The sequence below is a fragment of the Salarias fasciatus genome, chromosome 20, assembly GCF_902148845.1.
Source record: "Salarias fasciatus chromosome 20, fSalaFa1.1, whole genome shotgun sequence".
Classification (NCBI taxonomy): Eukaryota; Metazoa; Chordata; class Actinopteri; order Blenniiformes; family Blenniidae; genus Salarias; species Salarias fasciatus.
In genome coordinates, this window is record NC_043764.1 from 26,212,888 (window position 1) to 26,240,424 (window position 27,537).

Sequence of the window (27,537 nt, forward strand, 5' to 3'; positions counted from 1 at the left end):
ACCACGGTGGGAAATGGACGATTGGAGCAACACTGGAAGCCGACCTGGAGTCATCATAGAGCGAGTAAGTTCTTGATTAGCTTGACTGATGGCAGGTGTGCAGTGGAGGGAGTGAAAGTGGCACATAGAGCAGAGGCAGAGTGGCCGGCGGCGTCCCGCAGTACAGGAAGAACAGACTAGAAACACAAGGGACAAGGAAAATCACTGGAAACAAGAGGGAAGACACCGCCGAGACATCTTCACTCACTCTGTTGGACAGGAAACAAAGGTGGGAGTTTCTCCAGAGAGAGACATTTCAAATAGAGACATATCTGTCGCCGGGCTAGTAGGGTTTTATTATGGGCAATCCAAGGGAGATGTTTGGGACTACGATGACTGGTTACAAGCAGTGACACACTTTAAAGCTGACTCCACGTCTTGACTGACTCTCTCCCTCTGCCCGTTAACTTGAGAGTGAATTCCAGGAAAGGTACTCACAGTGCCTCTAAGGACTTTGATTAATTTTCTCCAGATTTCAGACATAAACTAAAGACCTTGATCTGATGTCAGCAGGGATGACATGAAGTCAGAAGACATGATGATCAGTTGATCAGCTGTTTCTGTGGCTGTGGGCAGTCTAGGATGAGGTACAAGTCTAGAGACTTAGAAAAACAATCAGTGATGACAGTATCACCTTAGAATGGATGAAGGTCAGTGACAAAGTCCAAGATAATGTGGGACCAATGATAGGGACACAAAGGGGTCTTAAGGGGGGCCAGCAAGTGAGTGGTAAGAGGTCTTGAACAGGCTGTCCTCTTGACACCCAGCAGTTTCTATCCAACACAGAGTACTTTCGTTCTGCAGAGCTTAGTTTCTGAGAGAAACAGGCAGAAGGGTGGAGTTTCATCATGACTGGACCATTGAGAAATGGCTCCCACGTCTGTATCAGATGCTGAACCACCAGCTGGAGGGGGGGCTCTGGATTTATCATGCCAGATGTAGTGCACAACACAGCACTGGTCTCCTGACGACGCCCAGACGCTCCTCTCCATAGCAGGAAAAGAGGACATTGGACGGTGCTGTTCGGACTGAGAAAGTTTTCCAAACTGCATCACAGAAAAAGGAGGCTCACAGCTTCGCTGGGAGGGCTGAGCAGTGCTGCTGGGGAGCAATGACTGGAAAGTGAAGGGTCAGAACAGCCGGAGTGAAGCTCCACGCTGACTGTCACCTAATAACGTCACGTACCTGTAAGCAATAGTTTTTCTGCCCCTGGAGACCAAACAAAAGGGGCAAGAGAGAGAGATGTGAGTTTGATTAAAGGGGTTTACACCTTCCCGTACTGTTGAAGGAATCATCCACAGGAATTTTGAAATACAAGAACTTGCTGAAGATGCTTCCAAGTCTGCGGGGCTGGCCATTCAGCTACTGTCTTGATCTGTTCGGGGTCCATCTTCACGTCCACTCATTCAAAGCCTGAATGAAAGCACTCTGAAGGGCTTCATTTCATCCAGAATCTGGTGCCAGGGCACAAAATTCCATGGAGTTATCCACCACACAGATGTCACCCTACCTTAAAAAGCTGGTGTCCAGAGTTTCCGTTCGTTTCCAATGTATGTATCATTTTTTAACAGAACTTAAATGTGTCAGTCTGGTTCGATACTGCGATATAATATTAGCATAAAGCAATATAAAAATCTATTTATGAGCTCCGCCTTCATCTCATAGACCCCCATGTGGGAGGGTGGAACCTTGAGACGTCGGATTAAAAAAACTCATTCTTTCGAAACTCCGGACACGAGCTTTAAGTTTTGGAGACTTCCAGAAGTGGTTCCTGATTGGTTAGGGTGGTCAAAGAGAGACTGAAAGCTGGAGACAAACTCAGTGCTTTGCATTGAAACAACCTCAATATGCACCTAATAACCAAGAAACACCAGGGAAAAGGTAAAGCATTAGAATCAACTGGTACAAGGGAAGAGATCTGTCAATAACCAACAGAAGCCAGAATCAGAGTGAGAACCTCCACTTCTCACCACTGATTTTCTCAAAAACTCTCACCGTATTTGGTGGACTTCATGTTGTGAAGACCTTCTTTAGAGAGTAATACACAATAAAGTTATTAAAACCACTTTTGCTTGACCAGATTCATCAGTTTTTAGGACGATGTCATCTGAACGACTGTTTTTGTTTGCAAACGGCCTCAAGGACATTGCATTGGCAGAAGTGTTTTGTGGAGATAAGCCAAGCACAGTAAACGATGAACTGGACGTGAGACAAACATTAAAAACCGCTGACAGAGTTTCACAACCAGCGTATCTGTACTGAAAATGAAGCCCAGTTCAACAGTATGAGATCAGCATAAAAACCCTTCAAAGCAATAAAAGCAACAATGGAATTTTTTTTCTCACTTTCAGTTTTCGTGTCATTTCTGCACGAAGCCTGTTTTGTGATGCTACTGGGAGGTTGTGAAAGCACTCACCCTTATCCTAATTTGTTATTTAATCGCAGCCTTGAGTACAGCAATTACAGCTCAATAAACCACAGCAGATAACAACTGCGGAAACATTTATTATCACCTGTGCATCCCGAGAGCACGTGTCAGCAAAACGAGCACAGCACGACAACAGGTGTTATATAAAGTTCCGCAAAAAGTGTGTACACCACAGTTTGACTGTGAAGTGTCTGAATACCAGATAAAAATGAGATTGACAGGTGTCTTGAGTTTAAATCCTCAGGCCTACTTAGCCAATAGCTTACAGTAGCAGAATTTGCAAATCTTGGAAATCTACTAGCTCTGAAACAGATCACCATATTTAATGTAACTGAATGTAATGAGGGGAAACACACACTTGGGCGTGCTTGCATGTTTAGAGTTGGAGGATAGAAGATAAACTTTTTCACTTTAATTAGCAATTAAAAGTTCATTTCCTCTCAGTATGTGTAAATATTAAAGACAGACATTGGTGGCAGCCTTCATTTTCTACCTCTCATTTGCACCTAAGTTGAACTCTTGGTCCCACATGAGTGTTGCCCCCTGCTGGCTCAAAGCTGAAATTACACATTCGCCTGCACAACAGTGCACACCTTCTTTGATCTGGTGTCCAAAGGGCAGGTGGGGCCCAGTCATAAAAAAGTGTTTCCCCCTGGAGGCAGTTAGTCCAAACACAGCCATGGCAGAGAAAGAGACGTGGGACGAGACAGAGAAGAAAGGGGTGAGTTACAGGCGAGGAGGAGGGGGGGTTGGGGGGGTCTGTCTCCACAGCTCAGCTCCTGTTTTATCTGCCAGTGTCCAAACAATGCACCAGTGATGGATGGTATCGTGAAAATGTGCTCTTTATCCACAGAGGTTAACCACCGTCCTGGTGCTGGCCACACTCATCGCTGCGTTCGGTTCCTCCTTCCAGTACGGCTACAATGTGGCCGTCATCAACTCTCCGTCACAGGTAGCCTGAGCACGCAGAAGAGATCCGGTCAGTGAAATCCTGATGTGTTTCTATCAGCATTGTCCTGCTCCTTTCAGCACATGCAGCTGTTTTATAACGCCACCTACATGGAGCGCTATGGCACCCCGATGGACTCGAACCTGCTCACTCTGCTGTGGTCACTGTCTGTGTCCATGTACCCTCTGGGGGGCTTCTTTGGCTCTCTGATGGTGGCTCCTCTGGTCAACAGGCTGGGCAGGTAACTGTCCTGTATTCCTCACAGAGCTGGCATAGTTACACTCTAACGTTAAAGGAAGACTGTCGCGAGTTCAAGTCCAGTTGGGGGATTTTCTGTATCGAGTGTGTGACCCTGCATTGGTCAGCAGTTGAAGAAGGACGGACTGATTTTAGTCCCATTAAAGGATAATTCCCTCGGTGTTGAATTCCTCATTGACTGCATCGAACAGCCAGGTGGAAACCTGGGGCCTGGTTCACGCCCTGAACAAAGTGTAAATGCTCAGATTTACTTTGGATTTCTTTTGTAAACCAATATTGTTCTTGAGTATTCAACTTCAGCACGTTTTCCAAATCTACCATTGGGGTTACGTTTGATGCAATCCAATTTTTTTCCCTGTCAGGCAGATTTCAAGAATGCTCTCTAAAAATTTCCTGTTGTGTATGAAGTGCACTGGGCTGTTGTATTTTCCTGTTTGTTATTGTCTCATCCATTAAGGTTAATGATTCAGTCAAGATAAGAGAAGTTCAGATGCGTTGCAATGCCTGACATGACAATAAGGCTGCCCTGTTTACTCTCCAGCAGCTTGTTTCTGTGATCTGGACTAACTTTGTTCCACCCTGTGATAGGAAGGGCACGCTCCTCTTCAACAACATCTTCTCCATCGTCCCCGCTGTGATGATGGGGATCAGTGAGGTTGTTAAGTCTTATGAGATCATCATCGTGGCCAGAGTCATCGTGGGCATTTGTGCAGGTCAGCTCCAGCACTGAGGATGGAGTAGGTGTGTGTCGAAACCCATCTCAATCATGCTCCTTTCCACTGGTCTGCAGGTCTCTCATCCAACGTGGTGCCGATGTATCTGGGAGAAATCGCTCCCAAAAACCTGAGGGGTGCTCTTGGCATCGTACCGCAGCTCTTCATCACCGTTGGCATCCTCTGTGCCCAAATTCTGGGCATCAAACAAATACTGGGCAATGCCTCAGGTACTGAACGACATACTTTAAGGAAAGTCTGTGCCGATATATGTTGCGGGCATTTAAAGCACGCGCTCAATCATTTCTCCTTCTGTCAACCAGTTGTCAGAAAAATGCTCAAAACATTTGACTCCTGTAGATCAAAAGGGTGGCTTGAACATCTAATGGAAGATGAAGGGAGATCTGCCATTTTTAGAATGACTGAATTTGGTTTCCATTCGAAAACCTTGACACTGTTGTCGATGCCGACGGACGGCTTCGGGACCACATAGAATCCAGAATCTGCATTAATTTCAGTCAGAACACGCTCTGAGCTTGGTTGGAGAAGCGTCTCTTCAGATGATTGTGCTGATCTCATTCTAGCTCTTTTCATTTCACACCAATATGTCAGTTCATGCTGTTGATGCCTCTGTGTCCTTTGGACCATTATCTGCTGGGAGTAGCTCTAGCTACTCAGTTTGATGTGGAAGTTGGATGTATGATATCATGTTGACATCCTTTGTCCTTCCTCTGTGTCCAGGCTGGCCCATCATGCTGGGCCTGACTGCGGTTCCCGCTGTGATTCAGCTCATGCTGCTGCCCTTCTTCCCGGAGAGTCCGAGGTACATGCTCATCCAGAAAGGAGACGAGAAGACGGCAACGAAAGGTCAGGAAACACCAACACTGCTTCTCCCCGACTACAGCAGGAAGCAGTGGATGAGCTTGGTGAGTCTGTGTTTTCAGCGCTGCGGCGTCTGCGAGGCTGGGACGACGTGGACTCCGAGCTGTCTGAGATGCGTCTTGAGGAGCAGTCGGAGAAGGCCGAAGGTCACCTGAGTGTCCTCATGCTGCTGGCCCAGCGCTCTCTGCGCTGGCAGCTCATCTCCATCATCATCATGAACATGGGACAGCAGCTGTCCGGCGTCAATGCGGTGAGACGTCTTTGGAAAGTCTTCAGGCTGCATCTTTCTGTCTGGTGTTAGCGTGTATGGGGTTGCAGATATTTCTGTCCTGTGAAGTCTTGGTCAATTGCTCCATAGCCAGGACAGAGTCTGCATTGATCCTCCTGTACCTGAGGCACTTTTCTAGTGACCCCACATAGACTCTCCCTGGATCCTGGCCAGTGTGTCACTCTGATAATTGCCACACACTCGCCGACCCTCTCTTTTAAAAATGGAGACCACCAAGCTAGTTTGCCAGTATGAAGGTTCTGCACCCGAGTTCCAGTCGAGGCTGTAGTAGGCTGAGAGTTAAACATTAATTTCACAAATTTCACTCAGTTTTATTTTATATTTGAAACATAATACGTTTTTTTTTCTCTACCACCACAGATCTACTACTATGCAGACGACATCTACGGTACAGCAGGAGTGGAGGAGAACGACATCCAGTACATGACGGTGGGAACAGGAGCGGTCAACGTCGCCATGACCATCGCTGCCGTACGTAGAAAACCTGAGGCCTGCAGACTCTGGGTTTCATCTCGCCGTGCTGATCGCAGGATTTGTTCCGGCAGGTCTTCATCGTGGAGGCGTCTGGCCGACGCCTGCTGCTCCTCTGTGGTTTTGGGATCTGCTGTATAGCCTGTGTGTTGCTCACTGTGGCTCTGGCGCTGCAGGTAAATGTGACTCTGCTGCCCTCTGCTGCTTCAGGACGACAAACGGAGGAGGGAGAGTTCATCAGCACAGGGATAAAGTTATCAGAACTGAATCTTACGAATCTTATGAAGTGCGTGTATCATGTTATCCTCAAGTTCGATAGATGGAGAGATAGATGATAAAGTGTTATCACATAAAGTTCACCACAAAGGGTAGTCGTTAACCATTATATTAGTCTTTTACAACATGATTATGTAAAAACATCAGAATCATCGATCATCCTGAACATGTGCAGAACATGTGTGACTCTCATGCTGTGATTGTCCACACTGGTGTTCCTGTTAGTTATTGTGTCATACTTAATGTTTCTGCACCCTGAGCACTGAAAAATAACCGACAAACCTCGAAACACGAACAAATTATACTGCTTTTGACCCATGATTACTTATAATAGATCCATTTTTATATTTAAATCTTTTAAATCTCAAACTTTTTCAGTTTTTTTTCATCTATTTTCCAAGCTTTTGGATTCATTTCAATACATCCATAGGCTGAAAACACAAAGCTCAGTATGATGACACTCAAGAAAACTGTACAGTGACACTGCTTTTGCTCAATTCACTTTAAATATTATACTGGATTGTAAAATTAACTGCATGTATTTAGGTTTTAAAGCATTAGGACTTTTTATCATAGAACCCAGGATGACAAAAACATTGAGATAACTTGTTGTTCCTCTCCTCTGCTGTCATTATGCTGATTTTTCAACCCCCCTGAAAGGAAAAGTTTATTTCTTCACTGCTGATGTGCATCAGTATGTCAGAGCAGCATTCAAGATGTATCATTAATTCAACCCGAGTCTCTCCGAACAGTGAAGCCCCTCAGATGAAATCATCTCCGGTCGTTTAGAGGAAGAGGAGTTTTACTGAATAACAGGGTCACGCTGGGTCACACATCTGCTTCCAGTGAAATCAGTAAATCATGCACAAAATTTTACATTTGATTCATTTGTCCATGAGCACTGTTATGACAAAAGGACCAAAGATAACATATCCCTCTTATACTTCATATTATCATTATGAATCATTTATATTCAGTTTTATATCATCAAAAGAAATCAGAATGCGTTAGAAACTAAATGGATATCTGAAATAAAGTAACTATAGTTACTGTAATCATCTAATATATCTAATCCATGTTGTTTTGTCTGTATTGTTACCAAATCCCTGATGAAACACTAAAGCAGTGTTTCTGCAGAGTCACCGTTGAGTCTTTCGACTGGATCAAAATGTAAACTGTTGAGTGACGTAGCCTCTGATGAAGGTGACGTGATAAGCCGATGATAATGACAGGCGGGATATCTTGGAGGAAACTGCTGCTGGGAGGAAACTGGGACTGAGCCGCTGCGTCACGGCGTCACACAGGTCTAACCGAAGTCTGGAAAGTAAAGTGATGACTTGGCGTCTCTGTTTTGCAAAGACCAGGAACAATCTGAGACAGAAAAACACGCAGAGAGCCACCAAAGCCACATGTGACCGCCCCCCATCCAGCGTCAAGAGGGAGCCCGGTCAAACCGAGAGGAGCTGTGAAACTCTCCTCTTGACGATCAATTCGACCGAGAAATGCTCTCAACAGCTGAGCTGCCTGTTTGTGTTGACAGCACACCGTGTCGTGGATGCCCTCCTTCAGCGTCGCCTGCGTCTTCGCCTACATCATAGGACACGCCATCGGACCCAGTGAGTCTGAGCTCACCTCCACACACACCGATTACCTCAATCGGGTGGGGGTAGGGGTGGGTGGGGTGGGCCATCAGCCGAGGCGTGCAGCAGACATGTCATTACATATTTAGTAAATGAGTGTGTGAGCATCCCTTCTGTGACCCTGGGCTCTGATGAGTGTTTTGCTTGTGGTTGACCCTGTGTTTGTGTGTGTGTGTGTGTGTGTGTGTGTGTGTGTGTGTGTGTGTGCGCACACTCCCCAGGTCCCATTCCTTATGTGGTAGCCACTGAGATGTTCCGGCAGTCGGCCAGGCCCGCGGCCTTCATGGTCGCCGGCTCCGTCCACTGGCTCTCCAACTTCACCATCGGCCTCGTCTACCCCTTCCTTGCGGTCGGTTGCACAACTTTCTCGAAGCCCTTACGCTGTGAAGTTCACGATTCAAAAAATGTTAATCTGTTACAGATGGTTTACAAGTGGCTCCACATCGTGCCGCTCATTCTTTTCCCTTCTGTGCATCCGTCTGTCCAGAGGTTTGCAAATGAGTTTAGATTTCAGTGTTTCAGTCACTGAACTCTCCTTCAATGTAAAATCAACACGACAACAGAAAAGGAAAAAAAATATGAACCCACTAGAGAAAACGACAGCAAGATAATGAACCCCTGACAACCCGGGGAACTGCTTTGTCTGATTGGCTGAATAACGATTTCAAGCACAAACACCAAACTTTCATTGTGTTTTGGATGTTTGTTTACACGGTGGCGCAAGACTCCCAAGGTGGAACTTGTCCATCGTCGTGTGGATAGGTGAAAACAATACTTTGCTCTCTGTGAGGTTTCGTTACAAAAGCTACCAACAGCACCCACTAGTGGCCCAATGCAGAAACTACATTAGGCTCTGAGTTTCTGCTGTTGTCATGTAAAAAACATACTTTTCAAAAAGTCGCCGAGTTTACATATATAGCCCAAATTCATCTTGAGCATGCTGCTTGGTTGAAATAGCGCCAGAGTAATCTTTAAATTCAAAGGGTTTACATGAAGTTTATATTTTGAAGAAAACAAACAAGCAATTGCTACAAAAAATGACTGCAATCTCAACATGATGGCAATTCTAACAATGCAAAATACAACGAAATGCCATGTTTTGTTAATGTGTTAATAGTAGAAATCTCAATATATCACAAAGCATGTCATTACATTTGAAACACCTAAAAGTATTAAGAAAACTAAACAATATATTCAATTTTCAGAAGTTTTTATCTTTGCACAACTGGCAAGGTTTTTGTGATTTTGAAGACTAGAGATAGCTTCACATGGACGATGGATGTCAAACAGAAACAGGTCATCTCTTTCAAAGCAGTTATTTGGAGGAATGTGTGTCGTCACAGATGTCGTCATTGTGGTTTTGCATGATAAGAGTTTTAGCATGTTCACCTAGCAGCGGGATTTCTGTTATTTTACAAGCCGTGTGGTTCAGCGTGCGGCCGTGAGACGATGTGGAAATTTTAAACTCATCCCACAGACGCTGATTACGGAGATTTGAATGACGTAGAAAACATCTTGCATCCACTAGAATTTTGTTTTTCAGCAACACCAGGTTTTTTTCTAATGAGATAATGTTGTATAAACATCGTGATTGTCTTGTGTTGGCTTCCTTCCCATGTCTTCACTTTCAACCCAATGAAAGAGGAATGTGTTTGAGGAACAGGAAGCTAAAGCATTCTCATCCAAGCTGCATATAAATCACATTTCTCACCTGGTCTGCCGTTTCATCCTGCTGCTGGCTGGCATATTTACAGAGAACACACGGTTCACGTTTCCTTTCTTCCTCTCCCCCCTGCAGAACGGCCTGGGCGCATACTCCTTCATCATTTTCGCCGTCATCTGCCTGGTCACTCTGATCTATATCTGGCTGGTGGTGCCGGAGACCAAGAATAAGACCTTCCTGGAGGTCTGCCAGATGTTTGCTAAGAGGAACAAAGTGGACTTCAAACTGAATGACGACGACGATTCTCTGAAAAAGAGCAAAGAAAGCCTGGAGGATGTGACGAAGGTCACGACCTTCTAAAGGAAAATGAAAGGAAGTCTTCTATTGGACTGAATACCGTTTTAAATCAGAATGTCATTTTTATTCTCTGTATAATTATTGCACATTGTGTGTGTGTGTGTGTGTGTGTGTGTGTGTGCATTTTGTTTATCATTAAACAAACCAACAAGTCTCTTTAGAATTTTTATTGAAGATGGAAATATCTGAATGCGTACATGACTGAAGCAATGACACACACTACATTAAATACAGAGTCACGGGTTCTCGCCAAACTTCTTCTCCTATCGTACATTTCATAGGAGTTTCAACAGCAGACCCAGGAGCAGTGATATTTTGGTTTATTGCGACAAACAAACGGAAGAAGTGAGTTTTACGATCTCACTGACATCTGTACTGAGTGTCCAGCTGCACTCCTCCGTACAGACTCAGCTTGGTGGAGCCCCAGCTGAACACGTTCCCCACCGCCGTGCTGTTGCTCTCGCACGACATCTGGTCCCGGATGTCTCCCACGGTCAGCACGTAGTCCCACACGTTCACGTCCGTCATCTTACCCACGAAGGCGTCGGAGTTGGAGATGCCCAGCAGTCCGTCCTGGTCCTTGCCCAGGAGGAAGATGCCGCCGGGGCTGACCGTGTAGCCGCTCTTCAGGTAGCGCTGCTCGCCCACCAGGCCGTTGATCCAGAGGTCGGCGCCGCCGGTGTGGGACGACCACGTGACGCAGTAGTTGGCCCAGTCGTGGGGCCTGAAGCTGTGCGGCAGGTTGACGAACTCATTGCCGATCCAGAGGCCCACCTCGTTCCCGCCTCGGTCCTGGCCGATGGTGATCATCAGCTCGTTGTCGTGGCCGTTGCTGGAGTAGGACATGACGGTGTGGACGCCCTCCACCTGCGGCAGGACGTGCATGCAGACCGTGAAGGCGTCCAGGTCCATGGGACGGGTGAGTCGGGCCAGAGCATAACTGCCGCCGTTCTCTTGGAAGTTGAGGACCAGAGGATACAGAGCTCGAGCTTCTGAGGACGACAGCGAAACCAGAATCAGAGCGAGAACCTCCGACTCCCGCCGATGACCCCCTAATGCCAAAAACACTCACCGTATCTGGTGGTCTTCGTGTTGCGAAGACCTCCTTTAGAGAGCAGCACACAGAGTTAGTAAGACTACTTTGATCTGACCAGATTCATGTATTTTAAGACCAAGACGTCACCTGAATGGATGTTTTTGCCCAGAGACGTGATCAGACCCTCAATCTTCAGGAGCTTCGACTCGATTTCGTCTTGTCGGCAAAAAGCTGCGGAGGCAGCAGATTCACAGAGAAATGACATCAGTTCTGAGGAAAAGTCGACACTGACGCTCTTGGGTATCCCCGCTGCCGCCACAAGTTTACGCACTTCCTTTTCCGAGGCGTGGGAGGAACGAAGACTCCACCACCCGGTCGTTGAGCGGCTGAGCAATGCGGTAGTCGTTCCACAGGGTCTTGTTGTCCATGTCCATCAGAGTGCTCTCAAGTTTCCTAATCTGGACACGGCGGAAACGAGAGAAGGCGTCACTCATCGAGCATACCGTCGCAGACAGTACGTCACCAACGGGAGCCGGGCCGGGCGTGCCTGGTTGTGCGAGAGGGTGATGGGGGTGTCGAACACCGTCCACAGGATGCTCTCGTAGCAGGGCGGCGTGGTGAGCGAGCCCTGGTACCGGAAGAAGTGGTTCAGGTTCTCCGGGAGCATGGAGCGCACGTTGACGTCCGATATGTGCATGGACTGTCCTGTCGGGGTCACACGAGAGGTCAAAGGTGCAGATGAAGTCACTTCCTGTTTGGTGGCCTTGTGATCGCAGGTCGCCGTTTCTCACCGGCGTATTTGATTTTGTCCAGGTTTGAGATGAAATCACTGTAGTAGGTGTTCTCAAAGTGACCATCCTGAAAAACAACACAGTTTAAGGTCTCAGTTTAAGGGTTATCGATATTTATGAAATTATTCCATTTATTGCCTTCAGTGGTTTTACATCCACAGAATACTTTAACATCAAAGGCTTGAAATCTAGATTTAATACGAATCCAATTCCTTCACGGGAAATCCGAGTTCATTCGCTTAATCCCAAATTAAAGATGCTAGGGCTAGGCTAACATGAAAACAAACACTTTTCAGTGACATGTAACTCAGAAGAATACTTCTAAACTTCGATGAATATAAGAAGCAAGTATAAGAGAAACTTCTGAAAATAGGAAATTTTGACAGCAAATTGATAGATTTATACACTGAATCGTGAATGATATAGTGAAGTGCAAGAAGAGACGTTTCAAGAACTATTCTGAGGCACAAAGATCCACTCAGTAGAGAAACTTTAAGTGAGCGACATCAAGCCTCTCTCTCACACACACACACACACACACGCGCACACACACACACACACACACACACACACACGCATAAACACTGAACAAAGGTTAAAAACTCCCACAGAGTAAATCCACCTGAAGTCGTCAAACCTGATGGAGAACTGTCAGATCAGAGATCCAACATCTCAAAATCCATTGTGAAAATGTATTACATTATTACATAATGCGGTGCTACACACCTCGAGATACGAGAATAATAAAATATCTTGAAATATCTTAACTAAACGGTGGAGCTTTCAGCGCTCACGCTTTTGATTCATCCTGGAATGATTTCCTCTTCCAGGCCGGGCTGCCATCGGGGCAACGAAAGGTCGTCGTGGTGTCGGCCTCTCCGAGAAAAGGAAGTGTCTCTCAGCCAAAAGCCAGCGTCCAGGAAACGCGCTCTCACTCAATAGAGCTTTCAGCACGGCAGGATGACCAAAACAAAGGGTCCCGTACTTCAAAGGCCGCCGAGCCGTTTGGTAAATTCTAAAATTTCACTACAAAGACTCTCTGAATGGGACTCGCAGTTGTTATCCGGCGTGGATCAGATTAACGGGCTGGTGGAACAAAGCGTGTCTGAGACTAACTCACATCATAGAAGAAGGCCAGCACCGCCAGGCCGTCCGGCTTGTCTTTGGCCTCGGTGAAGCTGGCGTACTTGTCAGAGTTGTAGTGGACGACGTGGAGCTGGAAGAGAAGACGGAAACAGGCCACAGGTCAGGTGTCAGTCAATAACAGTGTCTCGACAGTAACTCCAGTCCAGATCAGGCTTGTTTGTGACAGCAGAAGAACGCATTAGCAGAGAGAAAATGAGCATGTGGGCGGCTCAGAGGCGGAAAAGATCGATTTCCACATTCAAAGTTGTTGACAGTTCTGCTTTCATCGTTAACAAAATCCTGACTCTCTGAACTCTGATGGTCTGTTAAAATGATTTATGGCTCTGAGCCTTTATCATCTGTTTTCTGAGCTCACGCCGGAGGTGCTTCACAGTTTCTGAGCCGACCTCTGCCATGTAGCGGATGCCGTCGATGGTGTGCTCGGCCCCGCTGGCCTCCAGGTCCCAGCCGCCCCAGTGCAGGTGCATCTGCACGGCCGTGTACTTTCCGGGGAGGCCCTTGGTGATCACCATGGTGGGAGGGAGATCGATTTGAACTGGTGGGAATAGACAAAGGGTAAACGGACGACCAGAACTTTCACTTGAAATCGTAAACACTCCCAGAGATTAAGAACACCCAGCCATATCCCTTAAAAGAGTATGTGGTGATATACACATATATACATATATATATATGTGTATATATATATATATATATATACATATACATATACATATATACATACATACATATATATATATATATATATATATATATATATATATATATATATATATATATATATATATACACATATACATATATATATGTATGTATGTATGTATGTGTGTGTGTGTGTGTATATATGTATATATATATATATATATATATATATATATATATATATATATATATATATATATACATACACACACACACACACACACACACACATATATATATATATATATATATATATATATATATATATATATATATATATATATATGTGTGTGTTTATTAGTTACATCAGACTAGATGTTATTATCCCTCAGTAGATACCTATGGCACCGATGAGACACTGTGGCAGGCAAATGAGTGACAGCATCCTTTGAGTTGTCAAGTGGGCGACCTCCTTCTTAGGTGTTTCGCTGACAAGCCCACGACACCTCCAGAAGGTTCAGCAGTGAATCCCAGCGTCCCAGGTACACCCCCATCAGCCATCAGACATTTGGAGGCCCAGGTCAAATCCTTCCTCTTGCTCCATAGCCACTGACTCCCCTTCTCAGCAGCCCTGGAGAGGTCCCTGACAGCCTGCCTGTGAGCCTTACCCCGCACTCCCATCTCCCTAAGTCGCCTAAATGTTGATGTGGCTACGAAGCCTCTGCAGCCTACTTCCACTGGGCGTACTTTCACACTCCAGCCTTGTTCTTTGGCGTCTGCTGCGAGATCAGAATACCTCAGCATCTTCCGCTCATAGGCCTCCTCCACTGCATTCTCCCAGGGTACAGTAAGCTCAATGATATAAGCGAGCTTATGCGAGGATGACCACAGAATGAGGTCTGGACGCAGATTGGTGGACGCAATCTCTGGTGGAAAACAAAATTTTTTGTCCAGGTCTGCCAGCAACATCCAGTCCCGTGCCTCACCCAGCTGCCCACTGTCAGCTGAACTGGTAATATTGCAGCTTGTTTGACCCTCCCGGACAAAGAATGTTGGCTGCCGATGTGATGGTGGCTGAGGAAGTGCGTTCGTTCTTGTGTGTTGGTTTTCCAGCACTGCTGCAAGACACCTTAGCACCTGATTGTGTCGCCAGGTGTACCGGCCTTGGCTTAGGCTGCTCTTGCATCCCACTAAGATGTGTTTTAGTGTTGCCGGACATTGGCATAGAGAGCATGTGGGGTCTTCACCATACCACTGGCTCAGGTTTGCAGGGGAAGGTAAAACATCGTAAGCAGCCCTGATTATAAAGCTTGCCCTGAATGCCTCCATCTCCCGTAGATCTTTCCAGGAGAGTTTTTTTTCTCTCCACTCCTTCCCAAGTCATCCACTGCCCTTGCTTTGCCTGTGCCACGGCTTTTGATCACCTTCCAGCTTCTTCTTCCCGGCGTACCTCCTGAACCACTAGCTTGCACCTCTCTGCTGGATTAGCTTTATTCCAGGTGGGTGTGCTAGTAGAGAGACCGAGACCACCCCTCCCCTCCTGAACATGCCCCATGATGTCCCTGTGTCTGACTGCTGCCTTTGCCTGCTCAGCTGCTGCCAGCGGGGTCCACTTCCTCTCAGTGGCCAGGATGGGTGCTGCTTGGGCCACAAGTGGATCACAGGTACCCTGCAGGGTCATCTCCAACCTGACCTTGGCGTACTTATACTCCTCTACCAGGCTGGAGATGGGAAGTTCTAGCATCCCTCTTCCATAAAGCCCAATGCTGCTAAGGCACATGGGGAGGCCAAGCCACTTTCTGACATAGGCGTTGACCATCCTCTCCAGCTTCTCCACCTTTGACAGCGGGATTTCATAGAGGGTCAGTGGCCAAAGAAGACATGGGAGAAGCTCATACTGCATGCACCAGAGCTTCAGCTTACCAGGAAGCAGGGTCCTATCAATGCTCTCCAGGCCGCTGGCTATGTCCTTCCTGAGCTGCTCTGTTTGCTCTTTATCTTTGAGGGAGGCATCATACCAGCGCCCTAGGCTCTACACACACACATATATATTTATTTATATTTTTTTTTTTGCAAAAAACAAACTACCGGATATGACTACACTCTCAACATGAAGTCAGTTTTGATGAAATCTTCTGGTACGAAATAAAGTGTTGCATTGCTTCTGCAGCTGTTGCGTTACGCATGTTTTTACAGACTCACCCTGACGGGGAGGATTGCTATCTTTCAGAGCAGCATCGCTGATATCTCACTGTTGCGTTGTGTCTGCTACTCTTTAAGGTTTTTTTTTTTTTTTAATTAATAAAATCGATGTTCTCCTTGAAAATGTTTACCATTTTCTTGGTGGCCAGATTGGAGCCTCTTGTTGGCCACTTTTGGCCCACATGCCTTATGTTTGACTGCCCCGTGATCACAGGACATCAGTGAAAGACATAAAAGAAACGGATGACAGGGAGGACACTGAAGATAAAGTTGGAGGTTGGAGGAATATATTTCTAAAATACCTGTCTTTGGTTTTTATCAGTCATCACAGATTCAATATAAAGTCCTCCATCGACCATCTCCTCTCAGAGTGTGGCTCTGACTCTAAATCCCTGAGAATTAGCAGCCCTGACTTTCTGGTTTTGTCTTTCCTACGGACGGAAGGTAAATAAAAGAACTGACAAAAAAAAAAGCTCATGTCAAGGCTTGCAAGCTGTAGTCACGAACTGAAATATGAAGCGGTGGCTATACTTACTGGAGCTGAAACATGAGAGATTATTTATTGATTCTTCTTTTTGGACTTTTATTTCTGCCCCTGATGTGTTTGATGCTCTATATTGTTAAAGATTTTATTATCTATTTGTATAATCTTTATGTTTGCAGTTCTAGGGACGTTTTCTACAGTGTTGGGGAGTTATGTTTGCCTGATTTCTCTCCACAAAAGGTTATTTGTTTGTCCACAGGATACAGCCATATCATATGAACCTCGTCTGTCCAGCCTGATGAGGAACCTGACTTGAACCTGATTTGGCCCCCAGCCCTCCAGTCACAGAGATTTTCCCCATCTGGCTGGATCAGTAGCCTCTGTCTTACCGGAGTGTCCGTTGTTGGACATGAGGAAATTGCCTTTCTGGGCATCGTATCCGCTGAGCTCCAGCTGTAACATGTCCGGGTTGTGCCTCACGCTGCGCCTCTGGATGTCAATGGGAGACTGCTTCTTGCCTCCGCATGCAGGGTACTTGGTTGGCCAGTGCATTTGGTCCAAAGCCCCCTCTGTTGTGACACCAAAGAAAGAAATAAAGGGGACTGGTAATAATAATAACGATGCGCACGCACGCGTGACGCCGTAAGGTTTGGGTGAAAGTTGAGTCCGTGCGCAGCGGATTAAAGTGAATGTTGTTGGTTAAAGTGCCAAGAGCGAGACTTGCTCAACTGGATCGAGCCCCCAAGGTAATCATTCCAGAAATATTTATGACAGCAGTGTAGTATTCACCAAATATCACGATGGGTGTTTTCACACGCTCATCCGAGAAATATTCATCCAATACAGGTCCAACAGAACTCCGTCGCCAAAAACCCAGAGGTTATACTCAATATGACGAATTTAGAAAAATACGTTCTTTTAAAAACAGCAGAACAAGGTTCAGCGTGTTTACGAAGCCGTGCCATTACGCACGTTTTACGCACGAAAGCCACGAACTTTAATCTGAGTGTCGGAAAACATAATCCTTTTTTTTTCCCCTTTTTTTTTTTTTAATCAAAATATGTATATTAAAAGTGTAAAAAGCCCACCTGTATAAGTCCAGTGTATGTCGTGGACCCCGGCAGAGACCACGCAGACCACCGCGGCGCAGACGAACGCAGAGAAAAGCTCCATCGCTGCGTCTCAGCTCAGTCACGCAGGACACTGACACCTCGCAGAGGGTTTCACTCCGGATTTAAGCTGCGTGTGAAGGGAGGTGTTGAAACCTCTGCTGAAAACGCCCAGAGCGCAGCAGCAGCAGCCCCACAGTGACAGGAAGGCAGCTCCAATACCAGACCCGCACGAGCTGAAGAAGATCAATCAAATATCAGATTTCTGACATTCCTCTGCTCTGAAGCATCTCCTCTCATTTAAAGCTCGACACACACTCAAGAAGAGAAGCTGATTCAGTTTTGGGGAAATTCAACAGTCTTATCTGATTTCACCTGAATGCTGTGTCACTTTGGAGCCCCCCCCCCCCCCCCCCCCCCCCCCCCCCACACACACACACACACACACACACACACACACACACACACACACACACACAACACACACACAAAATGAGCAAAATGCAACACAATAAACATCCCCATGAGAGCAGCAGAAATAAAACATTAAATCGGGCATAACCCAGTAAACCCTCACAGGTTGCAGCATGTTCACACGTTGAATGTCAGCGGTGTCATCAAACTCGGGAGTGTGTGTTTTCGTGAAGGATCATGGATGTTTACAGAGGCGGAAGATAAACGACTGTAACACTGATGACACTTGTGTCAATAAATTGAAGAAATAGTCATAAATAATTTAAAATGTGTTGAAATTCACCTGCGATGCAGCGAACATTTACTGGAAATAAGTGTTTCTTCCAATATAAGAACACTTCTGACATGAAACATACAAAAATGTGGATATAAATGTATTTTAAAGACTCCAAGTTTTGGTTTTCTGGGGCTTTACATCCTCTCTCTTTTCTTTCAAACCTGTGAAAGTGCTTAAACACACACTTCGGTCTGACCAAGAGTCTGAGACATGAAGCTAATTGGTGTCTTGAGAGCAGCAGGCTGCGTTTGGAGGACAATCTGCCAGATTAATGAGTCATTAAGTTCTGGACTTTCTCTCAGGAAGATGCTTCAAATTCCATTAGTCATAAAAATGCAGGAAAATTCCAAAACTTCACCATTACTGGCCACAAACAGTGATCCTGTAAAGCCACAGCTTCTGGTTTCACTCTCAGGTTTGATGACAGTTTACAAGGTCAGAGGTGAAAGATTTTTATTGTTATTATTGAAACTCAAAGCCGCTGTTTGTCTTTATTTTCATTCTTATCAGTCCTCAAAACTTTGTATTCAAATTTAATCAGAAATAAAATAGAGAAATGGGTAAAAGGGAGTCCTGATGAAGGACAGAGTGCATCTGTGTACAGAGACCTGATTCAATTACAGGCTGATCAAAGACTCATCTCTTTTTTAAGACTGGCATTGTTTCCGTCCTCTGCTCTTGATTAGCACCGGTTGTTTTTGTGTTTGGCCACCGAGACCTCCACAATGACTTCAGAGGAGCAGTTAAACAAGCCCAGGTGGACGACAGCACAGAGCCGAGCCTCCAGACCGGCATCATTAAGAAGCCACAGATATGATGCCTTTTGGCGCTTAGCTAGCAAACAGCGGCACACATAAATTAACCAAAGCTGTCTCCTTCCTCACTAAATCACCCGGCTTGTCTTTGCCCCGAGGACAATAATAGCTTTTAAGGTCTTTTGGAGTTTAATAGTGTGATTGCAGCAGCCGAGGGCAAGCTTGTCATTTAAAGCTCACATACGGTGAGACAGGTATGTATTATTCAGCTGCAGACAGCGCGCAGGTGGACTCCGTCATGAAGACTGATACGCTAAACAGTCCTTACTTTTCAATGAAAACCTGCAGATGGGATTCAAGTCGCAACTTGAGCACAGAAGAAGTCAGACAGCTTCACACACGGTGAAGGGTTCAGATGGTGGAGCGGCGTTCAGACGTAGGCTGCAGGGTGATTTCACCGACTCTCCATTTCAGTAACTCACTCAGAAGGTCCGCAGTGGAAAGTAGTGACGGCATGGAGTTACTCAGACTGCTGCTCAGCACAAACTAATGAGACCAACTCAGCTCTGCCCAGGCAGGAATCCTGCTGAGCCCCGGTGGCCAGAGGCGTCATCCATCCATCCATCCATCCATCTGTCTGTCTGTTAATCCATCTGTCATCCATCCATCATCCATCTGTCTGTAAATCTGTCTGTCATCAATCCATCCATCTAACATCTATCCATCCATCCGTCCGTCTGTATGTAAATCCATCCATCCATCCATCCATCATCCATATGTCTGTAAATCCATCTGTCATCCATCCATCGTCCATCCATCATCCATCCATCATCCATCTGTCATCCATCTATCCATCATCCATACGTCTGTAAATCCATCAATCATCCATCTATCCATCCATCCGTCTGTAAATCCATCAATCATCCATCCATCCAGCCATCATCCATCTATCCATCCGTCTGTCTGTAAATGCATCTGTCATACATCCATCATCCATCCATCCATCCATCCATCCATCCATCCATCTGTCTGTCTGTAAATCCATCCATCATCCATCCATCATCCATCCATCCATCCATCCATCCATCCATTCATCCATCATCCAAACGTCTGTAAATCCATCTGTCATCCATCCATCATCCATCCGTCCGTCTGTCTGTAAACCCATCTGTCATCCATCCATCATCCATCCATCTGTAAATCCATCATCATCCATCCATCCATCCATTCATCCATCTGTTCATCCGCCCATCCATCTGTCTGTAAATCCATCTGTCATCCATCCATCCATCCATCCATCCATCCATCTGTCTGTAAATCCATCCATCCATCCATCTGTTCATCTGCCCATCCATTATCCATCTGTCCAGCCATCATCCATCATCCATCCATCCATCCATCCATCCATAATATAACTGCTTTGATGTGAACTCATTTCATCCGTTGCTAAATGTTCCTTGCTGGCCGTCAGTCGTCTCCCGCTGGTCCTGTGTTCACCCTGCGGACGGCGTGGATTATCGTCTGGATGACACATCGGGCTGCATTAAGTCCAGTAGAGGCCGAAGCTGCTTTGTTTTTGACCAGAATCTTTGATACTTTCCTCTGATCTTGATCTCGAGTGGCTTTGACGCCTCAGCCCAACCATCTAATCTCAGTGGAGTAAAGTGACCAGATTGTTTTGGTCTCCAAACCCGTCATTATTACAAGGCTACGCTTCATGACACACTTCACAGCGGGGGGGCTGTGCATGTGTCACTTCACCAGACTTCCACATAAGTAGCACCTTTTGTCACTGTAATCCATCATGGCCACGTTTTACAGGCAGCAGGTTAAACCAACCCTAACTAGTCCATCCAAAACCCGCAGTGTGTGAATGTTTTCCCACACTGACTAAATATAAATGTTTAATCTCTCACTCAGTCCAGGATACACACCTTGACTTCTATTTACTCACAGGACTCAAGAACAAATCTAAACTCTCTGGTCTCTGTGATTCTGGGAGAAGTTCTGCTCTTTATTATTTCATGTTTGGATTTTATGTGGCTCGGTTGGTAGAGTGGTCAGTCGGAAGGTTGCAGGTTCAATTTATCATCACATGTGAAAGTGTCCTTGAGCAAGGATCCCTAAACTGCCCCCCCGATGGAAGAACTCAGTGCTTTGCATCTTGGTGACAGGGTGAGTGTTGAGTCTCCCTGAAGCTTTCAGGATATGTGGTGTAAATAAACACTATGATTTCATTTTTATCTTATTTGCATTCCAAACAGATTTTCAAAACAGGTTTAAACTCCAGAATAACAATACAAATAAGGTAAAACAGCTCAGTCGGACATAAAGTTGAGGAAAATAATAAAAGGAAAGAAGAAGAAAAAAGGGAAACATAAAGTAAAGGGGAGAAAAAGATCAAATTGTTAGCACAGTTAAAACTGCTCTAAGCACTGGGAAATGTATAGTGACTATGAGCAGCTAAACAGCTAAAAATCTAAAACAGCCAAGGTGCATAAAATGGCTGGATCGGGAAAAACTATAGAAATTAAAAATGGCATTAAAACCTAAATCTAAATTGTGCCTGTGACACTTCATTAATGCAACTTTAATTCTTTGTCTGTGCAGCAGTTTTGATTATTATTATTTTTCCTTCATTTCAGGTAATTAGTTTTGCAGCTCCAGACTAATTGTTTGGAGGAAAATGGCTCTTTTGGACTGCTAAAGCATTATATAACAGTAATCCATTCACCAGTCCACTCCAGATCCCTTCCAGCAGTCATTTCAGGTTACCTGATTATCCTGATGGTGTGTAGCGTGTGTGTGCGTGTGGATGTGATCCACACATGGATGGATGGACAAACTAGTAACGAAAGTGCCACAATAACCTTAAAATTTAAAGTTTTTCATGATGAAAATGTTTTGTTTGTTTTTGCAAAAAAAAAACCCCAATTACTATATGTAAAATGACAAAAATCTCTACATAAAGCCAATTTTAATGAAACCTTCAGTTGTGAAATGGAGTGAAAAAACTTCTGTTGCATCATGCATGTTTTTACAAACTCACCCTGACGGCATGAGGCATCACAGATATCTCTGCTCATCTCCCGGTGCTGTGTTGTGTCAGCTACTCTTAAAAAAAAATCATATAATGAATAACTCTTTGAAAGAAAATCAGTGTTTTCTTGTGAAATTTGTACCATTTGTTGGGCCAGATGTGAGCCTCTTGTGGACTGGTTTTGACCCACGGGCCTCATGTTTGGCACCCCTGATTTACCGTATAATGTCACATCACATTTTTAGCTTTTTATATACATGATGAATTTATGTTTTTTTTGCATTTCAACCAAACAAAGTGGCATCTGAATATTTTTTAAATCACGACGTCCTATTTTTGAATTTGGAGTCGTATCGGCAGGTTTTGGAGGTGTGAAAGGCCGCACTTCTGCTTTCAACAAACAAAACAAGTTTGAAAGTGTCCTGGATGATGGCCGGGTTTTGGAAGCATCCATTGTGGACATGAGAAAGAGGAAAAGAAGGAATGGTGTCAACTTCAGGTTCAGACATGCAGTTTGTCTTCAGGCATTTCCATGGAGAGATATTCTATCATTTTTTTAATCACTGACAGTGAGAAACTTCCCTCTTCCTGCTCACTGAAAGGGGAACTCGTGGTCACAGCACGGATGTACTGATATCTGATGTTTTACCGTGACACTCGTCATTTTCAACATGACACAACACACTGGATGTTGCTTTAAGAAAATCCAGCAGTTATTTACTTTTTCAGGAAGCTTGCACTGAGCATTAAAGCTCTTTCCCAGCAACGCCCTGCTCACACCGGAGCGGGCGGTCACACCTCAGACCCGGCCAGTCCAACCACTGTCTGACTCAGTCAGCAGCTGTTAGTCTTCAGAACAGCTCATCCCCAGGAAGTATTTTTATAAGAACACGCCGTATAAAAAAAAAACAAGCGAGAGGGGGAGAGAGAGAGAGAGAGAGAGAGAGAGAGACTTCTATGGTTGGATTTGGTGTGTTTTGGTCGCCAATGTTTGATTTCAATGCAGTGACTTTTCTATTAGCTGTTGTTGTTCTTCACGGCAGGTTTTTAGAAGAGAAAACACGTTACCCAATTTTCCTGAATGTGCTTCAGGGTATAAAGCAGGAACCAGTTTTCATGTTTATTTAAGTCTTTATAACTCTTCTGCTTCTTTCACTCCGATTCATTTTCAATTTCAAGCCAATTTTTTTTGTGTGTGTGTTTTTTCTTGCCTTTTGTCAGAAGTTAATACGAATATGAATGCTCTATTGTCCACCAAGGTGGAAATTTGTCTTTGGTTTCACCAGACACATTAAAACACATTACATTAGCACATGGCACGACATGACACGACACTACATTTCATGCAACATTTCAAACAAAAATATCACCCATGTAAAGACTTAACTGCTTTGATTGAGTTTGGCACAAAAGAGTTCTTGAAAATATTCCTCTTTGCCATTTTCAGTCTGGACCTCCGTCCTGACGGAAGTAGCTCAAACTCACAGTTTACGGGGTGGGAAATATCATGTATGATGTCCATCGCCTTATTTCCCAACCTGCTCCTCGTACAGGCTGCTCAGAGCTCTCTGTGGCCGCCCAATGATCTTCGAGCTCAAGTTCACAATCCTCAGCATGTTGAAGGTGAGAAGGCTCTCCACTCGGCTTTTGTATACAGTTTCAAGGATTGGTGTACTCACCTCGAAACTGTTCAACTTTCGAAGAAGGTACAGACGCTGCAAACGCTTCTTAAAAACAAAGTTAGTATTTTCAAGAAAAACAAGTTTCGTGTCAATGTCTGTGACTGTTTCACCATAAATTTGAACAGGAGCTAATACCTCTTTATCATTATGCACAATGAGCTCCTTTGTCTTTAAGATACTAATTTCTAAGAAGCTATCCAAGCACCACTGTTGCATCAAAGACACAATTAAAATACAGACGATCTGTCACAGTGTTCCCTCTCTGTAACAGGGCGACCAGCGCCATGTCATCAACACATTTAAAAAGGTAAAAAAAAAAATCATCGCAAACTTGAAAAGCATTTGTATAAATAATCGTATAATCGTATAAGCATCATCTGCGACTGCGGCGGTCAGCTTTACCTGCACATCTGTCCCAGCTGTCCCTTCAACCCTTGGTACTTCCACATCTGTCACTGCTGCCCTCTTCTGTTCTTTGTCAGCCATCAGTGTCCATTTGTCAGTCTGGAAGTTGGAGTTCAGCTCATTAAACACACAACAACAAACTTATCAACTTTAACAGCATTTGAATGAATACGTCATCAAATTGAATTAAAAGATTGCAGTGTTTTTGACTCTTTTGATACAATGCATGGGTTTACACATTTTTTTGAAGTTCTTTCACAGTGCAGAAGTCTATTTATATCCTCTCTGCTCCAGAGATCAGTGGAGTGAAACATCAGGATCATCAGCTGACATGATGTATTTTAAAACAAACATCTCCTGCAATGCTCTAATGCAGGTATTTCTTTTTCAGTTCCACAAAAGTTGCGGTTATTCATGAAAAGTCTATTAAACATGACCGTTTTCAGAATCTTTCCCTATGAATCATTTACAGTCGGCAGTATTCATGGATTACTACTTAGTTTTAATCTCTGTTGTCTCTATTTTAAGTCAACATTGCAGCTATTGTGCGTTTTAGTGAATCAGTTCATCACTTTCCAGCTGTGATGGAGCAGCTGAGGCGCATGGTTGGTGCATTCTCCATCCGGACAGCAGATGGCGCTCTTGGATGTTTAGTGAATTCGCAGACTGTGTCAAGGTCACTGCAGCAGCTGGGATCTGCCATGAATGGAGCGGAGGATGGAGGCTGCGCTCAGTGAACCCGCTGTGCTCCTGACACACTCTTTACGGACAGCCTGTCCTACTTTTATCCGTCTGTTTTACCTTTTAATCGCTTTACTTATTCGTGCTATTTTGGGTGTGTATTGATCTACTAAAATGATTGATATGACTCACTGTAAATGTGTGTGTGTGTGTGTGTGTGTGTGTGTGTGTGTGTGTGTATACACTGCGTACATTACATAACAACAGGCAGACATGTTGCCATGTTTGCAGACTATATGTCTGTGATGCTTTCTGGAAGTCTGTGTGAAACATGGTGTAGGTTTTTTTGTTTATGATCAAAATCCTGAAGATGAAACTGTGAGCTGATGAAAGAAAATGCAGAGAAATTCTACATATTAGTAGTGAATGACATGTTTTTGTTGTGATGTATTGTCCGTATGCTGAAAGTTTCCAGTATTTAATATAAATTCTGTGTGAAAAATTCAGGTTTTATTGGAGGATCATCCAATTAATTTTACTTTTATGACTTTTTGAAATGATGGATGGATGAATGGCTGGATGGACAAAAATTATTTACATTTTTTTTTCAAATTTTTTAATGAAAGAGGCAGAACATTTTATTGTAAATATATTCAAGCATTTTAATAAAAAAAGAAAATGTGGAAGCTTTACAGGATGGAGTATCCACTCATCTGTGTACATAAGGACTACTGTGTCCATGTTGCACAGGCACATGCAGCTTTTCAGAAAAGTTGCTTCCCCCATTTCCATGACCGAGTTGGAGTGTTTTCAAAAATGTGTATTTTCAGGGACACAAAGCGCTGTTGCTGTGTAAATCCCTCAAAACACAGCTTTTAAAGCTTTTTTTTCCCCCTGATGATTGACACCCCTTGTGTAAAGTTATTTATTTCCAGGCTACTTTCCAGATCAGGTGTGTAATTTAAAAAGTCCCTGTTGCTGAAATGTGTTATTTCTCTCTCCAAGAATCACTGCAGCGATGAATGAAAGCCACACAGCTCTGTTCCTCTTCTACTCTGTTGCATGGTGGGAAATCAATGTCAGGGCCAAAAAAACGTGAGCTGAACATGTGATCAGCACGTGATCCTGCAGCATCAGCATCTCTCCGTGCTGCATGCCTGTCTGCACGTCCTCTCCTCCTCCTCTTCCTCCTCTTCATCATCATCATCGTCACTGCGTCACGCTTCCTCCTCCATCCGAAATACAACTCCCACAATCCTCCACGACTGACGCGTTCTCTCTGTGTGCTGGAGGGTTTTTAATTGGACAGAATTGCAATTCATATAATATACATATGACATAGTAATGTTGTCTTACGTTTTCTATATAGCATAATACAAGAAATTACAAGATAATTTACATTGAAAATATAGAAAAGGTTAGAAAAACCAGACAGTTGTGAAAATAGTGTCTTGTGTTTGTAAGGTTTACATCCTCTACTACAGTGGATTTCTTTTTCTCCATACATTTCAAACATGATGGTGACATAGTTACTTATGAAAAGTTCAGTTTATACTAGTGCTGTCAGTTTTAATCACATTGATCGCAATTTAATCGCATTGATTGCAATTAATCGTGATTAATTCATGGAAAACTGTCAACAATTGACTTTTTTAAAGTAGAGTTTAATTGCAATGAAGAATCTAATCCTCATAAATCAGTCCCAATGTCAGGAAAAACACTATTATCCTCTAGTTCCTTTCTTTGACCCAATTGGCAGACCTCAATGGATTAATCGTGATTAAAACTGACAGCACTAGTTTATACGTGTATCTCTTTTTGTGTATATACAATTTCTCTCTAAATAAAGTTGAAAAATGGCCAAATTGGGCAAATCATGAATGGAATTAAACAAAACATGTCAAATTTGAAGGTCAGAACAATTAGCAAATTTACGAAACACCCCTGCTAAGCAAAAAAGCAGCTCTAAGGCCCTGTTACACAGAAATATTTCTAGTGAAAACACTGTCTTTGAGTGTTCATCCATGCAAAGTTTTGTGTTTACACTGCAATCATTTGATGTCTGTTTACATGGAAACGGCAGATACACTAAAAACTGTGTAGTTTGTATGTTGGGCCACTGTTGCTTGTAAACTGCACAGAAATTCACATCTACCGACGAGCAAGTGGGGTTCCTATTCCAGGTGACTCTCAACATTACCAATTCCCAGGAGAATATGGACTACGAGTGATGACTGTCTGGAGGAAAACATTGTTCTTGTGGTGCATCTACTGAGCATGTGCAGAAGAACTACTTACCATGGCCATGGTGCACAGTAGGCACAAGCAGAGTTTGCAAGAGCATTTTCAGAAAGTGTTGTTTTTGACAATTAATAAGATGGCAGAATCGGACCATTTTCAAAAAGTTGCGTTTCTGGTGGCTCTGAACTCCACTGATGTGTAAACTAACTCCCAAAATGGAAGTTTGTGTTTTCGCTTGAAATATTTGGCTTATAAACAGGGTCACGATTTATGGTTCGAAAAATTTAAACTCAGTTGTTTTGATATCTTTGACACAGAAAGAAAAATTAATCAAAATTTAATCTGTTTATAAAAAATCAGCAGTAAATTTAATAATGGAGTGTTTGAAGAGGAACTTCCTTCTTTAGGAACTTGAACAATCTGGTCCTTTATACTTCGTCTTTTTTTAATAAATTCAGGTGACAATAAGATGATTGTAGTTCTTCTCCTTGGATTTGTGTTTGGAGGCGATGGATGCCCCTTGGATCCGTCCTCTCCTTCCTCTTATTATGGGATGTCGGCGCTGCTCATGGCGAACGTGCGTCCCCTCTCGCTCCGCTCCCCTCAG

At 44.2% G+C, this 27,537-nt stretch overlaps 2 protein-coding genes across 2 annotated transcripts; one reads left to right on the forward strand and one right to left on the reverse strand.

Annotated features, from left to right (window-relative positions):
• The first annotated feature begins 679 nt into the window (after positions 1–679).
• Positions 680–9,968, forward strand: slc2a5 (solute carrier family 2 member 5). Its single transcript, XM_030117803.1, has 13 exons — positions 680–689; positions 3,130–3,188; positions 3,321–3,419; positions 3,497–3,657; positions 4,263–4,387; positions 4,465–4,617; positions 5,129–5,254; positions 5,332–5,519; positions 5,919–6,029; positions 6,104–6,205; positions 7,846–7,921; positions 8,167–8,294; positions 9,744–9,968. The coding sequence occupies exons 1-13, from the start codon at positions 680–682 to the stop codon at positions 9,966–9,968; spliced, it is 1,563 nt and encodes a 520-aa protein (XP_029973663.1).
• A 166-nt stretch (positions 9,969–10,134) lies between these two features.
• ca6 (carbonic anhydrase VI) lies at positions 10,135–17,643 on the reverse strand. Its single transcript, XM_030119759.1, has 10 exons — positions 17,355–17,643; positions 16,656–16,835; positions 13,325–13,473; positions 12,913–13,008; positions 11,793–11,859; positions 11,549–11,706; positions 11,333–11,459; positions 11,149–11,232; positions 11,038–11,070; positions 10,135–10,957 (listed from the first exon to the last, which is right to left on the reverse strand). The coding sequence occupies exons 1-10, from the start codon at positions 17,437–17,439 to the stop codon at positions 10,326–10,328; spliced, it is 1,611 nt and encodes a 536-aa protein (XP_029975619.1). The 5' UTR covers positions 17,440–17,643; the 3' UTR covers positions 10,135–10,325.
• Between the last annotated feature and the right edge of the window lie 9,894 nt (positions 17,644–27,537).